Genomic DNA, 19,690 nt, shown 5'->3' with positions numbered 1-19,690 from the left:
CATCCGCCGTCCGTCTGTCCGTCAACAATCTACTACTTCTTCATAACCTCTGGATGGAATTTAACAAAATTTGACTTTTAGCATCCTAATAGGGTACTGACTGAAAATGTACAAATGATGGGGCTGACCACCGGGGGGCTGAGGGGCTTGGCCAAAAGGGTCAATTTGGCTATTTTCACATTAACTACTACTCTGAAACTAAGCATTGGATAACACTCATATTACATTAGTAGCATCCCTATAGGGTGGGGAATCAAAATTGCACAAATAGTGGGGCTGACCCCCGGGGCCTGAGAGGTGAGGCGAAAAGGATCAATTTTGCTATTTCCAATTTTAAGAATTATGGCGATAATTACCGTAAGGTCGATTATTACCGCGAAGATGATATTTTCGCGTTGATATACTCTTAAAGACGGACTATGAAATCTAGTTCGTCAAAACTCACTTTTTAAATTAAAAAATAAAACGAAAATTATTTCTTTACAGTTGTTGAACTTACTTTTACTGCTGAAATTTAAATTTGGGTCTGAAGAAAGTGAAGCGTCATCTTCGAATAATCCAATCATAGAATTTATAAGGTAATTCTTGTTCTTGTTTTGGAAATGTAAAATCCTGACATTTGAAAGTAACACGGATGACATTTAATAGGTGGTGTCGCCCAATATTTTGTGTTATCTTTTATTTGCTTTGAACTCAATTTTCGTGGATTATGAATTTTTTTCATATTCGTGAAGAGGATTTACATTGCATGTAAATATTTCATTGGTAGGAGATTGATTAAATTAGAAACCAACGAACGTGCTACAACAACCAAGAATAATACATATTTATACATATAATTATATATAGTTTACCCATTAACGATATGACGATATGCTTGTGTGGTGACGATGCATATAATCATCACTCAGTATTAATTTTTGCTGACAATGTTAGCCATGTTTATGTTTGGATCAGATCATGATTGACAACTGATTTTGATTACAGGGGAAACAAATCGATTGTGCTGGTTGGTTCAATATTTTTTGGATTAGGTCTGGTATGTATTACACATTTTCTCATTATTCTCGCCATAAAACTATGTTTACTCAGCAATATTTCCTTTCTTGTGGGAAGTCGTTATTACTTGTTCCTTATTTATCCTTTCAGCTAATGTCGTGGGGAGTCGTTATTACTGGAGTACGGATTAACTTTGATGACATATTTGGACACAAGGATATCAAATTACTGTTTGAGCATATTTATATATTTGGACGTGATGTGACGTCATGGATAGCCATCATGTCCAAAATCATGATAAGCACCGGCACTGTATCTTTCTTTATATTTATTATGGCGATCGTGAGTGCATCGACAAACGTGGCAGTTGTTCACTACGTGGTAGGTATACTTCATTCTCGTGCTTTTAGGGACGTCTGTATCTACGTAAAAGGTAGGTATACTTCATTCTCCTGCTTTTAGGGACGTCTGTATCTACGTAAAAGGTAGGTATACTTCATTCTCCTGCTTTTAGGGACGTCTGTATCTACGTAAAAGGTAGGTATACTTCATTCTTCATTTGCAGGAGTCGCCTCTATCGTCTTGCATCTCTGCGTCAAAATAATAGGTTACTTAAAGCTGACAATGCAAGTTTACACGTATTTAATTGAGATTTTTAAAAATAAGTACACTTGTATTTCATGAATCTTATACCAGTCATTCCCTTGTCGAGGTCAGCCATTTTTGTTTTTCTCTCTACCAGTATTCTACCGCACTCACCAACCCCTATATAAAGTGCATGAACCGACACACGTGCGCTCAGTCTATACATATACATATACACATATCACCTCGGATACGACACTTTCATAACTGAGGGGTTGTGTCAGAATCGAATTTTGTAAAATATTTTTTCATTATTTGTTTTTAATCTCAAATACATGCTTTTTAACTTGCATTGTCAGCTTTATTCAAAGATTCAGTCATACCATATTGTGTGTACATTATAAACGCCAAAACGATTCAATTACTGTTATGTCTATTTAAAATACAATCGATGCATATAAAATATAAGCACTATATCTTAATTGTCTTTGAGAAATTTCCCAGTGGTACACAAAACAAAGTGTCCTGATATTAACTTAAGTCGAAAGCATTGCATAGTCTTTTAAATGTATCCGGAATACGGTATGGGTTACTGCCACTGTCGTAATACGCAGCCATGAATATCATATCTAACACAGGTAAACGATTGTTGTTTGACTACACTTTTCCACCATGTTTCAAACATACTTATCAATAATCTTGTATTTATATCTCTTTGTATTGTAGGCAGTGATAGCACTTACAACATCCTTGCTATTCAAACTACTTTCCCTCTTTTTGTGGATTCCACTTAAAGCTGCGGTAAGTATTTCCTTCATTTGCCATCTGGCTTCCACTTAAGGTTTCGGTAAGTATTTCCTTCATTTGCCATCTTTCTGTTGTGAATACTACTTCTGGTGGCAATAGGTAACAGATTAACCTTATAAACAACGTTGTCAAAACTGAGGTTCAACTTAGCAACGATGTTATCCCTAGTTACTGTTGTCAAACATGGTGTCAACAAAGTAATGAATTATCCCAGTTTTGTGTTGTCATTTCTGGATTAAAACATGAAGATAGTGCATCGTCACCACAGAAAGGTTGCATTTTACTTGATTCTACCTTGCTGTTTCAAACTTAATTTTTTTCCCCTTTTTTTTGTCTGTTTGATACAGTTGTGTTGGGCAAGATATTGTATTACATTACTTGGTTAGGCTGAATTTTATGATTTTTTCCCTCAGTTTGCCTGGAATCTGCGAACAGAGCTGTATAGTGCATTACACGCGTATTACATCACAGACGATGCGCAGACCGATGTTTATCTATACGTAGATGACAAGAACCTTGGCTTCAATTCACTCTTTTATCAGGTATGTGTGCATACATAGGTTGGGAAAAGAAACAAATGACATACACGTTTTATATAAGATGATGATGCAAGACAAAACAGATATGACACCGCAGCTAAGGCTTATATATAATGGATTTGATTATTATCAATAGATACAACCTAAAACGCCGTCAAACATTGTTCTATGTTCATATTTTGTCATGAAAACTGTTCCATTATATTATATTCGTTACTGATATGGCGACCATATGCTAACCAATATCGAGGATTTATAGAAACGAAATTTTTTATCTTTATTAGGGAAAATGTTGTTTACAACAATCCAGCGTCTTTGACAACCTACCAAGCGGACGCCTGTCTGGCACTGTGCCTTGGACATGTAGACACTGTGAGAATGAGATGGGGGTTCGCTGGCCATTTCTGAGGGGTTCTACATCAAATTTATGTCCAAGTTCTGCTTATACAGAGGTATATGTGTGAATTAAAGCCAATGGAATGAATTCATCATTCTAATATTAGAAAGTTTCGTGCAATTTCCTGGCTGACAATAATATTCCCGATAAAACAAATAGAGCAAAGGCAGTTGTTCTTCCTCAACCAATTTGCAAATAAAATTGCTGATTGTTTTTTGTAAAGTGCAAATATTTGTTTAAGGTAAATCATCTGTTATTATTTTCGTTATTTTTCTATGCTGATATTACCGGGTTTGCTCCATCTATTTTCTTTGTTGAATGGCAATTTGAAGAAATCAGATCATCTATTGTTATTAAATGTTGAGTTCACATAAACTTTATTTTAATAGTTTGTATCTGTTACAGGACTGTACGACTACCGTGCTCGACACACTCTGGAAATACGACGCGTCAGCCTTAGCTTTTTCAATCGTCATGATGATACTGGAAGTAAGATATATAATCATACAACCCGTGAAATTGACCATTAGCGCAGCCCCGAAAGGCTCTATTTCTGTTTATTTACCAAGCGATGTGTCAATACATGGTCTTGCAATTATTGGGTTAGCTTAAATAAATGCATATTGATAGATAGGTGTACATCCGTTTTCAAAATTTATAAAATGTATAGGTAATGCATATTGCTCAGTGTTATTAGAGCTACCATGACGGTGAGGGTTATACATACTTTCTCTCATTCCTACATGTAATACTGGCTGGTCTTGGGCAATACACTCATGTCGCCTAAGGCTTTATTACATGGCTATCCATGTAATACATCCTCGTGACGGCACAGCGCCAAACAAATATTTTTTTGAGAAACTTGGCTGGGGTTACTTTAAAAGATAAATTGACTTGCAGTCATTTTTTTCGAATTTATTTAAAAATGGCGTATAATCATAATAGTAAAATTGTAATAAAACGGCGAGGTATGAGAGAAAAATACTCCAATTTTCGCGAGGGGGACGCTATTGGCGATTTCGCGCGAAAATTACCTGCGCTTGTAATATTAGGGATTTATATGAAACTATGTTGCCAAACGTGAACAGGTGCATTTCTCGAGAAAATAATATCGTGAAATGATTACACACGCAAATCACTGAATAAGACACTCGCTAATAAATATCAAGGATTACAGTATATAGTTTATAATAGGTCACGAGGAAGCGTAATACCTATGTTAAATTAGCATTCTTTACCTACCTTTGTTTGTAGTTACACGGTAATAAATACTACAATATAAATAATTTTGATGTATTTGATGTTAAAGTTCAATATTCATCATTTCAGGTACTTCTCATCATAGTCATTGATCGGGTCTTTAAGTCTCGAGTGTCGCCAGAAAGTCAAAGAGGACTTTTCTCGGAGGTTTTTCTTAACAACAGGTAAAGTGCCCATCTCTGGTAGTTGCTCGTAAACAGATGAAAACCATTTTATTGGCTTCCTTACAGCAAGTCTGTTATATTTCTCAAAAGATGAAAAGGAACAGGTATCAGGAAGGATACTTACATATCCTGAATAATACCATTTATGCTTTATGCTTTTAGTTGCGACATTCAATGAAGAATGGGGCATCGAGTTCCCATTTGTTACAAAAATTCATGTAAATAACAATGAATTTCCCCTTCTCAGAAGTGCTTTCACACCATTTTCCATATTCAAAGTATTATAATGTATGTCATGTACATACTTTTCACAACCTAGATTTCATAGAAAAAGAAGTCCCTATGGAAATTGTGAATTTCAGGAGTTTAGATTGAATAATAAGAATTAAAGATGTTGCTCTATCGACATTTTAGTGTATTTTTAACATTTGGAGTTAGATAGAGTTTGATAAAGGTTTACAGTGTTAAAATTAAAATGTTGTTTCTTTCAGATTCATCAATGAAAATCGGATGCCAAACTTTAAGATTATCGCATTAGCGATCTGTTTACTCAAGATGGCGGCACAGGTAAGTCTTTTATTCACATTTAAAAACATTATTGATAAAAATTATATTAAAATTTGCAAGTCTTTCCAGAAATTCATTTAACTCTGAAACATAAACAAAATCTCGATGATCACTAATATGACCACTTCCATGTATGTCTAAATAATCACGTCCATCGTTTTACAGCTGTTACAACTGCCGTTCACCGTCGGTATCATTTTAGAGAAAATAGACCCTGGCTATTTTGATTATACAGAACGGAACTTTCTAAATAATGTTTTCTCTGGGGACACCAGTCTTGGATACGTTACGCATGCGCTTGGAATCCTGCTTTTAGTCATTACTCTCTTATCGTTTCTACTCAATATTGCCATCATCGTTGTGGTATTGTTGAAATGGAAGAGATTTCTCTTTGGTGTAAGTATACGATCCTTGTAGGGGGGAAACTCCATAGCAAAAAAGACATATATTTGACTGTTTCACAATATACAGTATCTTCGATATTTATAGTATCTTCACATTATTTTAACTCTTTGACAGTAATTTCTTTGACTGTTTCCTAGTATATCTTCTGTTTCTCGGTATGTTTGACTGTTTTGCAGTAATATCATGACTGTTTCACAGTATATTTACCGTATCTCAGTATATTTGACTGTTTCGCGATGTATCTTTGACTCCTTCACAGTAAATATGACTGTTTCACATTATCTCTCACTGTTTCGTATCAAATATGTTTGTTATTCCTTATTATATATCACTGTTTAATATTTTGTGTGTGCATGTTCCGTGTTCTTGAGGAGTACTCTGTATAATTTAGGATTGTTTTGTATTCCATCCTATTATTTTGCACCGTATGATATCACTGTTCTATTGACTACCTCATTGAATTGTTTGTTATTCTGTATTTTTCATATCTGTTCCATATCCTATATAACAGTTCCGTATCACTTATGTGTCTTTTCAATATCATACAGATATAGATTTTCAATAAATCTTTTCCCTGTGCGTAATGTTTATGAATGATCGTTATAATTTCTTCCTTATCGTTTATTGATGTTTTAAGTGTGATTGTCTTTCCTCTTCCCTTTAATTAAGTATCATATAAGACTATAATTGATCTATATGTTAATTGTAGCTTACATTTGTGACTATTCCATTTATACTCTGCAACACTGTGATTCTCGGACTTCTGTGTCGGGTCCTAGACGTGGTAAGTAGTCTCTCCTACCTGGTTTGATCAGGTTACACTGAATGCCCACAACACAGGAATTTGTATTGTAGAAGGGAGAAGGTAAACTATTTGTACATATATACATACTATATAAAAGGACAAGGGAATCGGTTTATATATTACAATTCCCTGTGGTGTAAAAGACTACTCTGAATAAGTCCACGTACTTACCTCGCGGAAAAGCTATCATTTGATATAAATGTAAAAAATATTCTGAGCGCACTATAATTATGTTTAATGTTTCTCTAGAGCCTACAATTCTGACTTGAAGTCAATGCATTTACTAAATGCCCAATGATTCTGTGTGTTGTACAGGCTTACTGCTGCGACAAATCCCCTGACTGCTCGTATAGAACAGATTCAGGGACATTCCAGGAGGTAAGTTCATCACAGTTAAAAGAAATAATGTCATAACCTAATTTATCACATTCACTTAAAAAGTTTTTGTTGCGTATGTATCTCCTAGATTGATGAAATGATCTTTTTATATCCCAGTAATAATGGAAATTGGCATCGTGTGAAAGAAATACTAGTAATTCATTTATATGAGATGAAGTTGCAAAAAATATGTGCCATGTATGTTTTGTTTTGTCGAAGATTTGCACTTTCTATTTAAAATTTAAGTCGATTTTGTACTGAATCTACCGACAGAATTGTGATCAACTCACAGAAGAAATGTATATATCATCTATCACCCTCATCAAATATTCACTTACATGCTGTATTGTCACAGATAAAATATATGTATCTCTATCCTTCCTCACGAAGTCATTCATCTAAGCAATCAATTGCTGAAAGCTTAGGATGTCCTAACAACGAAAATATCACCTTAAATGATATTGTGTATAGTTTTTGTTCGTGTTTTCTAGTTCTGTCAAAAGACATTCAGCGACCCCATTCACAAAGTACTCGGAGTGTCTATTGCCTACATAATCACGATCTTAACGCTACAGGTATGTGGGAAAATAAAAACAACACAACACAGGGGTTATAAGTAAATAACTAAAATTATTTTAGAATAATAGTAGAAAGTGTGTGTTTGAAATGAAAAATAATCGATGATAAGCCCACATTATTCCTGTCCATCATTTCAATGTTTGATAATTTATCGTTGTTTTTATTCTTTGTTTTGCGCTGAACAAATGTGAGTCATATCAAAGGTATTCCGTAAATTAAAGCATGACAAACGAGAGTGAAAAAATACAATATCGAGCAATTTTAGACGTATGTCCGTTATTCTCGCCGCCAGATTGTGTGTGTAGTGCTGTCAGACCGCCTATACAAACGCCTTCATGAACAGACAGACCCGAAAGGTGAAGAATCAGGGAAATCAAAAAGTGAAGCGTCAGGGATTTTTAAAACTGCCTGGTTTTACGCTACGAACAACAGGTAACGATTTTCGTACCCAGGTAATATATTATAGTTGTACTCTGTACTGTTCTACAATCATTACACAAACGCTCTACGAAAAATATAGCATGAATGCTTCTTTAAAGGCCCAATATACGTAACTTTTCAGTTTTATTATCACCAACATATACAATAAACGAACATTGTACAAATGGTCTAGAATAAAGATGAAAGACGTGTATTATGATATTATTCCACGCTAATAAACCTATGATATCGAACTGTCAAATATCGTCTTGTAAACATACCTGCCATCTTGAAACAGTCGGCATTGGAAAACCGACAATTTCCGAAGCGTTTCGTGTATAGGCCTACAATTTTCTACGGCCGATAACATGTTTGTTTCTGTTTTTTCCGTGGGAGTCGATCGGATCACGTGATATTTTCCGGAAATCGAGAAATTCTGTGAACTTCTTTGTATCGTTTCGGTTTGTATTCATTGTGGGCCACAATAATAATTTTTTTAAAGACATTTTTTTCGAAACTTCGCAGTTGGTCGCAGTAACACTTACCTGGTTTTAGTCAACATTTTATGCAGAGAGAACAGGGTAATTTTCTTGTAAATGTTTGTGATTACAAAAAAGGAAAAGTATATTGAGCCTTAAACCATCTATAGCATTTACATCATAGTTCTGAATCTAAATTGCTATGTAGGAATACGTATATATCAAATTATCTAGAACAGGGTTTATGGTTGTTTAAAAGTATAGAGTTTTGTGTGCATTAGGAAAAAAACTTAACCAAATGTTGTTTCATCAACCATGGTATGTCATTGTATCATGCCTTAACCCATCTATCAAAGAGCATAAACATGCCTTTGACACAAAGAAAAAGATAGGAGTAACCATTAAAAGAGTTTGTATATTGTTTGTATACATGTTCGTTTTCGTTCTTAACTGCCTTTATATTTATTAGTTGTTTTATGGAAATGGTGATAAACAACGTTATATTTAACAGATGCATCAACAAGGAACGAATGCCTGAATTTACGAACATTGCCGCAGTGTTTAGCTTGTTAACAGTCGTAACAATGGTAAGTCAGACCGTCATAAGTCACACCCTGAATCATCAATAATTAATAATCAATATTAAAACATATTTTAATTATGAAATTCAGAGATAACAGGTATATGTGGTTTTCTCATGACCAAGAAACAACAATGATTTTAACTTGATAAATTGGATTTGGGGTTTTGAATGTATTCATCGAAGAACGTATGAGATTTGAAATCTTGAAAATAAAGCGATGCGTCACATATACCTATTTACAATTTTAGCTTGAAAAACTAGATATTTAAGGTAAAATACGTCTCTATGAAAACCCTCCATTTGAGGAAAATGGATATGAATAATATAACACACACATAAATATTCTCCTGTATTTTCATGAACATATATATATATCTTTGTATGAAAAATTTAGCATTGATTTCACCCTACGTAGTTATACTTTTTAATTTATTACACATAGAATAGTAAGTGTTTGAATTGCGAGTCTCAATTCAAGCCATACAATATATTTTGATTTCTATAAGTCTTTATTCATCAGAGTTGTAGTTATGACTCTGACTTTATTGGAGTAATTGTAGAATCAAAACTATGTTTTAGCTAGATTACCTGGTAAAGTCTAGCAGTAAACAATGCCTGCAGTAGCCTTTACATGAAAACCTATCACGCAATTTTAATAATTAGGTTCTGGAAGTGGCTGTGTTTATTGGAATCATCCTGGAAAAGTTTGGTCCGGACGGCCCCGAATACTTCTACACGACTGAACAGGTCTATCTCAACAACATAAAATCGGGAGAGTTGACGTTAGGCTACGTCACACACGTCACGGGTATAATCATGTTCTGTGTCCTCGTAGTATCGGCAGGACTCGGGCCACTCAACATCATCAGTGTCATAAAGAAATGGCAGAACGTGTTGTCTGTTGTAAGTCTGATCTTACCATTTAGTTATATCAACACAACGAATATTTGAACAAATAATTTTTTGTCATAGTATATAATACTTTTAAGATTATCTTAATAAAATTCGGTATTTCATATCAACGTGTCCGTAAAGAGTAGTAAATGGTTACATATGATTATGTTATCAACACAAGCAAAACAATAACAAAGTTAATTTATTGGTGGAACGTGGATCAACAGTTGAATTGACGCACTAATTAAGTGTTATTAAAATGACTCACTGATAAAGTGTTATAGAATAACATGCTTATCAAATGTTATCAATAACTACTGATGATTCGAAGCACTGATTTGGAGCTCAGTTTATGTCAGATTCCAGAGGTAGTTATTTTCCTTGTAAAATAGATTTTGTTTTTGATTTTCAGTCGGTTGTACAGACGTTGATACTGATGGTGGTAGAACTAATCTGCCTCGGGTTACTCTCCCTGGTCCTCTCGGTTGTAAGTATATATAGAGGTTACACAACGAGTGGCTGTTGAATATGAAATTTACGAGTGTGGAATAAATTCCATATCCAACAACCACGATTCGTGTGACCTGTTTCAACCACAATTATATCCGCTTTTAGCCGATAGAAATACGACGAGGATAAGTACGCTATCCAACAGCAGTTTTGGCGTCAAGCGGCGATCACAGCATTGCTTGACGTCACCCGATTATTTATGACGTTGACAAATGATGACACGACACTCAGAAAGACGTAGTTCGGTCAAAGTTCACCGTGTCAGCCAATCAGAATGCTTACAGAGTTTATACCACGTGTGGTATAAACAAATTGTTAATCAACAGCTGCATCGTTTATTTGATACCCTGATAGTTGAATAACACTGACTATTGTGGTAGAAAGTGTTTTATACCCCCGCAACGACTTTAAGGGGATATACTGGAATCGGGTTTTCCGTCTGTCCATCCGTCCCTCCGTCCGTCCGTCTGTCTGTAAACACAACATTGTCTGGTGAACTCTTCCTAAACTATTCGACAGATTTTGATAAAATTTGGTACACAGATGACTGACATAAAGGGAAAGTGGGGAAACTATATAGGAGTATGCAATGTCCCCTTTTACAGGAGTAATTACTAAATTTGTGCAGCGGGAGTATTAGTCATTCACTATGGTGACAGTTCTAGTTTTATATTTTTAAATCTATTGAAGCCGGCGTGTTAAATTAGACCAATAATTATTTTAAAAATAAGAGTAAAAAATAGAATAAAATAAAATAAATATATCCAAGGTGATGTACCAGACATCCATCGTGATGATATTTTCCTATGGAATTGAAGTAAGATATGACAGTGGCTTCTAATTTTTCTTTCATTAGATTTATTATGAAGAATCGTCAGTGATAATTTATGTTCCTGTTTCAGGCTTACTGCTGTGACTATGGTACATCCTGTACATTTTACACCTCTGTGAGCTCGCCTGCCTTTGGAAATGTAAATATCACAGTTTCTTATATTTCTTATAACCTAACTCTAATAAAAGGAATGCCCTACAAGGCATAATAATATTTTCTTCCTGGTAATATACCAACTGTAATGCTAAAGTAAAAGAAAATTAGATTCTGATAAGTGTTCACATATAGCCTGCATTTTGTGATGTAAAATGTAAAAAAAAATTGTAGTACATAGCATATAGTGATATAACTGCAGTATTACTTCGCTCTTTCGTGAGTATTATTTTTCGCGATTTCCATTTCAAAACAAGTTTTAAAGATAAACATTTACGGATTTAAGAATTGGATGGAAAGTCTATCAACGAAAATGTTGTACATATTAATTCGTTAAGATAAACTTTCCGAAATTAATGCAATATGCGAAAATAAATCGCAGGCGAAAGAAAGTGTACAGTGTTATTTAATGTATTTTCGAAAGACTACTTCTTGATATCGAACACACTTCACTTCTTAGATGTGTAAGCACGGTTTCCATGGCGCTGTCTATAATGTGGTTGGTACCTTCATTGGTTTCATGGTCGTCCACTTAGTGATTAAGGTATGGAAATAACAGTAAATACAATTAATCTTTATTTTATTTTTTTTATTTTACGTTCTCGTTTCTAAAGGTATTCACAATTTGATTGTTCATCATTACGCTTTTTGTGTCGCCTGCAACGCAAGGGCGACACTTAGGTATCACTATGTCGGCGTCGGTGTCGGCGTCCGGGAAACGGTTTCCGTGCGATAACTTAATTATTGTTTGTCCGATTTCAACCAAATTTGGTATACTGCTTTATATCAATGAAATCTCGGATGAGTTCGATAAAGGTCAAAATCCGTCAATATTTGCAATATTTTCAACTGTAAATAACTATTTTTGTGTTGTGCTGTGCAGGCGACACATCCACTTCTGTGGAATTCTTGTGTCAGTATTGTATCACTATAGATAATATATGTTTTGAAAAATATACATTTTTATCAATATTAATGCCGCCAAGTAGGATGATACCGATTTCCGTCTTCCATTAATTAAGAAATGTTTACGTGTTAATTCTGTGTTTACAGGTTGTTACTATTGTTCTTGCTGATCGTATATACAAACGTATGTCCGATGATTATACCACTGCCATAGGCATGTTCCATACATTCTGGAGGCCATTTACTAAAGACGGGTGAGAATAGCTTCTTACTATGTATGCTAAATTTTATATAGTACATAATCTACGGGGCTAATTCATAACAAGATTTTACAGAACCTGTTTCGATAGAAATTTACTAAGTAGTGAAATTCTTGTGTGTTCAAAGTTATCTGCGTCACACGTCTCATTCATAGAAATGATATAAGACTAAAATCTCTCAATGACGTATAAATCTGTAAAATGACGTAACGCAGTTGCAAAGTGACGTTACTCAGCAGGTTTTAATGTGATTTCAGTCTATATAATCAGTAATTTACGCACGGAAATAAAACCATTTCTTAATGTATCGCGGATCAAATCCTCGCGATCATAACAGTTTCACTCAAAATCACAAAAAATATTTTCCCCGTGAAAATAATTGATGAAATATGTTTACAGGTATTTCTCACTGATGTCGTTCTTGTTCGTGATTGGCCATAATTTTATGTTTGTAAGTACATTTGAGGAGTTTCACCCGAAAGATGGGTTCCAGTCGTACAATTGTATGGATAAGTATTGCCTGTTGCCCACAGCGTATACCCCATAACAGTAATGTCATTATCATTACCCATGTACTTTGTGTATATCTTACTGTTATATACTTTATATAAATCGCTGATTGTATGGAATCTTATTCATGGCTTCTGCTTTGCATTGTGAATTGGGTTGTAAGGTCAATGCACGAGAATAAGAAGTTGCGCAATTGATGTCGGGTCATATCTACTGGTGACTCATGTAGCAATATCTTTATAACGTAACAGATTATTAATCAGCTATGCAATACGTTGACTTTGTAGACGCTGAACTTTTCCGCCTGGGTAGCGATAATGGTGTACACTGTACGAGGAGACTCCCAGGTAGATGACATGTACGTGGGGACGCTGTATTTTGGTGAGATGATTAGAGGGACCAACATTACACTATTGGTGTTCATCCCTTTCTCAATTATGTCCGGCGTCTGTCAAATGTTCTGGTGTCTCTGGAAGTGGAACACTGGATTAGTATGGGTACGTTGTTTGTATGTTTGTTCGTTTTATTCACGTCCTGTTAACAGCCAGGGTCATTTAAGGACGGCCTCCCATGTATATATAACAAGGGAATTTTTCACTTGTTATACAAAATGTTGATTTCGTAAAAGAAACAAGGATCCGTAATGATTTCTTTTGACGGTCTTTTATTACACTAGCACTTTGGCCGTGAACGGTAGGCATATCCTGGATATTCCAAAATAGTGCCGTGTTGTCCGTTCGGTGGTCGTGGCCTTCACTAATCTTACAGAGTATAAACATAAGCTTAAATGAAATACAACAGATAAACAAACACCTGACATTTACTGCTCTAAATTCATTGGTCAGGCGGGTAGGCTAATTATATTTAATTGGCGTGTCCATTGCCCTGAGGCTAAGTGTCATACACCTGGTTGCCCCGTGTAAGTAATATAATTACTTAATTAATTAACTTAATTTGACAAGCAGATATAATTACCGCGGTTAATCCAACAATTAAATCAAGGAAATTTGTAAAGCAATGTCAAATATAGTGTCTGAAATAAATATATACATCCATCTGCCTTTAAAATCATATGTAGGTACGCGTTCACTGTCCTTTGTTTTACAATATTGTATTCAAGCACTAACATCCTTATGATATATACAATGTATTTTTGTGAACATCTGTATATTTATGAAGGCTGTGGTATGTTCTTATGGGTATATAGTTACTATATGATAGGTGACTAATCATTTGTTTTTCATGTTTTCATTGGTCACTGATGAAAGATTGGTTTGAATATGTTTCAAAAATGCATAAATTAGTTTCAATTACTAAAGATACTCTTATAAAGTCGCTTAATTGCACAGAAAATATCCATTAAAAAGTGAAATGAAGTTGATGCCAAAGAATAAATCCATTATAAGCTGAGGACTTTAATGATGGGTTATCGCGTATCTGCGCTAAGCTTTCATTTTCCTCAACATATTTCATGTTTTATGTTTTGTAACTTAGCTGTAACGTATTAACATGTATATTTTATCCTTACAGTCATTTCAATAATGAATACAAAAAAGCGAATAAATATACACGTACTTAATTACATATACTGTTTGTTACTTAACAAAGAATTATACCTATCACACAATTACTTTTTCAAACCAGAGAATATCAAAAAAATTGTTAACGAGGAATGAAAACTGAACGTATTTACGCGGGGACCCATCTTTAAGAGACCTAAGTATCACTAAATAGCAAGTTAATCGTAACGCACTAACACCTTAAACGTATTGTTTTCAGAGTACACTGCCGGACACAGTGCGTCTCATCGTCGACATCGTAATTTTGGGGCTGTACGCACAACTGTTAGAAAGCGTCAGGGTAGGTGTACAATGATTATGACTTTGTATAAATATAAAAGAAGACGATATTATGTGATTAGTCAGTCTTTAATACTGTTCATTGAGATGTTAGCAAACCGCATCTTTCCCTTAACTCCATGTTGGTATATTTGCTGTTAATTTCATGCAAATCGTTGATATCTCTTCTCATTAGCTATATATTAACAGACCAGCGATGAAGGTCACCAAGCACAATAAGCCCGGTCTTGTGGGGTTCTTTGTTCATAAATCAAACTTTTCGTCATTGTCCCCGTGTGCTAGTTAGCATTTACCAGCGAGTTATGTACTGAACTGCAATCATCATACAATGATATGTATTAGGCATGGGCTTCAAGGAAATCGTCTGATCATACAAACCTACGTGCTGTTAATCCGAAACGGTGAACTAAATAGCCGTCACAATAATATCTTTGTTTTTCTTCTTCAGTTATCCAATCTAAAGATCTACAGGGTGGATTATGAACTGATTCTGGCATTCCTTTGTATTAGCATATCAGCTCAGGTAATCACCCATTGAAACAGAAAAACAGGAAATCACAATGGTTTTGAACACACAAACAATTGTAAATTATTAGTTGTTTTAGATGCTTAAGGATTACGAAAACAGTAAGGACTTTTCATTTTCTTTCAGAGAAAAATTGAAGTTCTGAACGATGAGATTTGTTAAGAAAATACTTTTCACTAGTCAGGAAAAGTGCATGATTTCAAATAAGTTAAATTTCGGTAATCGAAAACGGCCTCAAACAAAGGAATGTGCCTTTAAGGAAAATGAAATTACATCATGTAAATTGATCCTGTCCATATGATTGTTAGGTATCCTATTTGGTTATTACAACTACCAGTGTATACATGTAATGACACCATTTCTCGTTCGTTATATATTGATTTATTACATAGTAGATATATAATTTCTGTAATATTTATCTGTATCTGTTATTGAAAAACGACGGTTGCATAGTAAGTAAAGGTGCATAGCGTTAGAAATGGTTATTTTGAAAAGCAATCGAGGCTTAATTCATTTCAGATTATTTTATTTGTCCTCAAAGACCGATTGCACAAACGAATAGAAATGAGTAAGTCAATAACAGATTCTGCAGGGATGGTGTCACGGCTATGGGGAGAGTTTATAAGGTAAGGCACATACTCGAGGTATCTTAACTTTCTAGTATGCTAGAAATGATGTCGAGGCTAAGGTGATATATTTTATTTTAGAAAAGTGTAGAGGGTAAATTAGATAAAACAATGAATTAAATGTGTGAATGTTTCATCCACACTGGACCGTTGTGTTGTAGTTTTATTGTAAGTCGAGCAGTGAAATTACACAGCTTTTTTATTTTCAGTAAACACTGAAGGGGTACTTTCTATATCGACACCTAAGTTGGCGTGTTCTAGGAACTCTTAAATGAATGCGTAACACATATTAAATGCATGCAAAAACAATATCAAGATAACCCAGAAAAGAATATGGCTCACAGGACAATGGATATAACTGATAGCTAGTCAAATTTCGCATATTTGTTACACGTATAGCTAAATTAACTGCAGTTATTAAATAATTTCACTTTCTAATTGATTTACGAATTTTTTGTCCGCAAATATGGTTGAAAGGGATGCTAGATAGAGATCACGCAAAAGAGATATAGGTACAATGTTGTAATTCAGTAAATATCAACATTAATATAATGACTTTCATGAATTCCAGGTACCTCAAAACAGACTCCGGTAGAATTAACAAGACCGCCCTCGTGTTTTGTTGTCTCTCCTGTATTCTTGTGGTATGTATTGCTCTGTGAAAAGATGAATGAATTACAGGCTTGTTCAGTTCATGCTGTAAATTTGAAATTTATGACAAAAAACTACAGTCTTTGGGCATCTCTTTATTTTGATTGTATTTTGCTGTTATTTAAACAGTTTCTAATTTAAGATAATGGAATCTCCTATATCTGGCACTTCCTTAGATTACCCTGACCGTTGATAGGACGTAGAACATAGCCAACCTATCGTATTAAGGTAGTTAATAAAATTCGGAAACAATTGAACGATATTTTTTTAAAGATTAATTTGTTGATGTTTTGTGGGGACCTTATCACTAAAATAAACCGAGAGCAGTCTTTAAAACAATATTTTCGTTGTCTTTACACTAGGTTCTTGAAGTGACTGTGTTTATTGGAATCATCCTGGAAAAGTTTGGTCCGGACGGCCCCGAATACTTCTCCACGACTGAACAGGTCTATCTCAACAACATAAAATCGGGAGAGTTGACGTTAGGCTACGTCACACACGTCACGGGTATAATCATGTTCTGTGTCCTCGTTGTGTCGGCAGGACTCGGGCCACTCAACATCATCAGTGTCATGAAGAAATGGCAGAAAGTGTTGTCTGTTGTAAGTCAGATCTTACCATTTAGTTATTTTAACACAACAAATATTTGAACAAATCATTTTTTTGTCATAATATATAATACTTTTAAGACTATCTTAATAAAATTTGGTATTTCATATCAACGTGTCCGTAAAGAGTAGTATATGGTTGCATATGATTATGTTATAAACGCAAGCAAAAGTGAATAAAGTAGTATTGAATTTAAAATATTATTGATTGGTGGAACGTGGATCAACTGTTGATTTGACGCACCAAATCATGTGTTATTTAATTGCCATACAGATAAAGTGGTATAGAATAACATGCTTATCAAATGTTATCAATAACTACTGATGATTCAAAGCACTGACTTGGAGCTCAGTATGTGTCAGATTCCAGAGATAGTTATTTTCCTTGTAAAATAGATTTTGTTTTTGATTTTCAGTCGGTTGTTCAGACGTTGATACTGATGGTGGTAGAACTAATCTGCCTCGGGTTACTCTCCCTGGTCCTCTCGGTTGTAAGTATATAGTGTTTTGTACCCCCGCAACGACGTTAAGGGGGTATACTGGAATCGGGCTGTCCATCACTCCATCCGTCCGTCCGTCCATCCGTCCGTCTGTCTGTCTGTCTGTAAACACAACTTTTTCTGGTAAACTCCTCCTAAACTACTTGACAGATTTTCGAAAATTTAATATACGGATACCAGACATAAAGTGAAATTGAGCAAGCTATATAGGAGTATGCAATGTCCCCTATTAAAGGAGTAATCACTAAATTTGTGCACCGGGGGTATTAGTCATTCACTATGGCGACCATTCTAGTTTTATATTTTTAAATCGATTTAAGTCGGCGTGTTAAATTTGACCACCAATTATTTTTTAAATACGAGTACAAAATAAAATAAAGTAAAAATAAATATATCCAAGGTGATGTACCAGATATCCACCGTGATGATATTTTCCTATGGAATTGAAGAAGTATATGACAGTGGCTTCTAATTATTCATTCATTAGATTTATTATGAAAAATCGTCAGTGATGATAATATATGTTCCTATTTCAGGCTTACTGCTGTGACTATGGTACATCCTGTACATTTTACACCTCTGTGAGCTCGCCTGCCTTTGGAAATGTAAATATCACAGTTTCTTATATTTCTTATAACGAACTCTAATAAAAGGAATGCCCTACAAGGCAAAATAATATTGTCTTCATGGTAACATAACAACTGTAATGCTTAACTGAAATAGAATTAGATTCTGATAAGTTTTCACAGATAGCATGCATTTTATGATGTATGATATAATATAGTACATAGTGATTAAGTTATGGCAGTACTACGGTATGACTTTGCTCTTTTGCGACTACTGATTTTCGCGATTTCCATTTCAAAGAAAGTTTGCGAAGATTAATATTCACGGATTTAAACATTGAATGGAAATTATCGAATCATCGAAAATGTTGTAAAAATATTATTACGCTTAAAAAAGTAGAAAAAATAAACTTTCACAAATTCACGCAATTAGCGAAAGTAAATCGCACGCGAAAGAAAGTTGGTTTGTACCATTATTTGATGTATTTTCGTAAAATTACTAGTTGATATAGAATATACTTCACTTCTCAGATGTGCAAACACGGTTTCCATGGCGCTGTCTATAATGTGGTTGGTACCTTCATTGGTTTCATGGTCGCCCACTTAGTGATTAAGGTATGAAAATTACATTAAAAACAATCAAGCTCAGTTGATAGTTTTATATTTTACAATATGGTTTCAAAAATATTTACAATTTAATTGTTCACCATTACGGTTTTGCATGTAATGTATTACTAAAGATAATATATATTTTGAAAGAATATACATTTTTATCAATATTAATGCTGCCATTTAGGATGTTACCGATTTCTGCCTTCCATTAATTGTGATACGTTTACGTGTTCATTAAATATCTAGAACCACAGAACCTTTGTACTTTTACAGGTAGTTACTATTGTTCTGGCTGATCGCATATACAAACATATATCCGATGATTATACCACTGCCATAGGCATGTTCCATACATTCTGGAGGCCATTCACTCAAGACAGGTAAGAATAGTTTCTTACTCTCTATGCTAAATTTTATATAGTACCATAGTCTACGGGCTTATTCATAATAAAATTTTACAGAAACTGTTTGGTTAGAAATTAATACGTAGTTAAATTCTTGTCTTTTCAGAGTTATCTGCCCTTCGTTTTTTACGTCACACGTCTCATTTATAGAAATGGTATAAGACTAAAAACTCTCAATGACGTACAAAGTGACGAAACTAAGTAGGTTTAAGTGCGATTTTAGGCCATGTGATTCAACCATTTCATAATGTATCGCGGATCAAATCCTCGCGATCATAACAGTGTCACTCAGAATCACAAAAATAT

At 34.5% G+C, this 19,690-nt stretch overlaps 1 protein-coding gene across 5 annotated transcripts in view; it reads left to right on the top strand.

Annotated features, from left to right (window-relative positions):
• Nucleotides 1-19,690, top strand: part of LOC138321904 (uncharacterized) — a 46,395-nt gene that overhangs the window by 15,722 nt on the left and 10,983 nt on the right. For 3 of the 5 annotated variants that reach the window (XM_069265924.1, XM_069265923.1, XM_069265921.1), the window contains exons 15-45: nucleotides 487-578; nucleotides 988-1,039; nucleotides 1,150-1,380; nucleotides 2,311-2,385; nucleotides 2,805-2,933; nucleotides 3,215-3,382; nucleotides 3,733-3,816; nucleotides 4,657-4,751; nucleotides 5,243-5,318; nucleotides 5,484-5,714; nucleotides 6,433-6,507; nucleotides 6,844-6,906; nucleotides 7,398-7,481; nucleotides 7,778-7,917; nucleotides 8,896-8,971; nucleotides 9,631-9,870; nucleotides 10,274-10,348; nucleotides 11,274-11,342; nucleotides 11,817-11,900; nucleotides 12,410-12,516; nucleotides 12,922-12,973; nucleotides 13,320-13,529; nucleotides 14,812-14,892; nucleotides 15,340-15,414; nucleotides 15,937-16,043; nucleotides 16,615-16,687; nucleotides 17,057-17,296; nucleotides 17,719-17,793; nucleotides 18,339-18,407; nucleotides 18,900-18,983; nucleotides 19,254-19,360. In XM_069265924.1, coding sequence (XP_069122025.1) covers nucleotides 487-578; nucleotides 988-1,039; nucleotides 1,150-1,380; nucleotides 2,311-2,385; nucleotides 2,805-2,933; nucleotides 3,215-3,382; nucleotides 3,733-3,816; nucleotides 4,657-4,751; nucleotides 5,243-5,318; nucleotides 5,484-5,714; nucleotides 6,433-6,507; nucleotides 6,844-6,906; nucleotides 7,398-7,481; nucleotides 7,778-7,917; nucleotides 8,896-8,971; nucleotides 9,631-9,870; nucleotides 10,274-10,348; nucleotides 11,274-11,342; nucleotides 11,817-11,900; nucleotides 12,410-12,516; nucleotides 12,922-12,973; nucleotides 13,320-13,529; nucleotides 14,812-14,892; nucleotides 15,340-15,414; nucleotides 15,937-16,043; nucleotides 16,615-16,687; nucleotides 17,057-17,296; nucleotides 17,719-17,793; nucleotides 18,339-18,407; nucleotides 18,900-18,983; nucleotides 19,254-19,360 — 3,419 coding nt within the window. The remainder of the gene's footprint in view (nucleotides 1-486; nucleotides 579-987; nucleotides 1,040-1,149; nucleotides 1,381-2,310; nucleotides 2,386-2,804; nucleotides 2,934-3,214; nucleotides 3,383-3,732; nucleotides 3,817-4,656; nucleotides 4,752-5,242; nucleotides 5,319-5,483; nucleotides 5,715-6,432; nucleotides 6,508-6,843; nucleotides 6,907-7,397; nucleotides 7,482-7,777; nucleotides 7,918-8,895; nucleotides 8,972-9,630; nucleotides 9,871-10,273; nucleotides 10,349-11,273; nucleotides 11,343-11,816; nucleotides 11,901-12,409; nucleotides 12,517-12,921; nucleotides 12,974-13,319; nucleotides 13,530-14,811; nucleotides 14,893-15,339; nucleotides 15,415-15,936; nucleotides 16,044-16,614; nucleotides 16,688-17,056; nucleotides 17,297-17,718; nucleotides 17,794-18,338; nucleotides 18,408-18,899; nucleotides 18,984-19,253; nucleotides 19,361-19,690) is intronic. The other 2 variants (XM_069265922.1, XM_069265925.1) reach the window with 2 other exon arrangements.

Source organism: Argopecten irradians, chromosome 4 (assembly GCF_041381155.1).
Source record: "Argopecten irradians isolate NY chromosome 4, Ai_NY, whole genome shotgun sequence".
In the NCBI taxonomy this organism is placed as follows: domain Eukaryota; kingdom Metazoa; phylum Mollusca; class Bivalvia; order Pectinida; family Pectinidae; genus Argopecten; species Argopecten irradians.
Note: the sequence above shows the minus strand (reverse complement) of the source record. Positions and strands in the feature narration are given on the sequence as shown.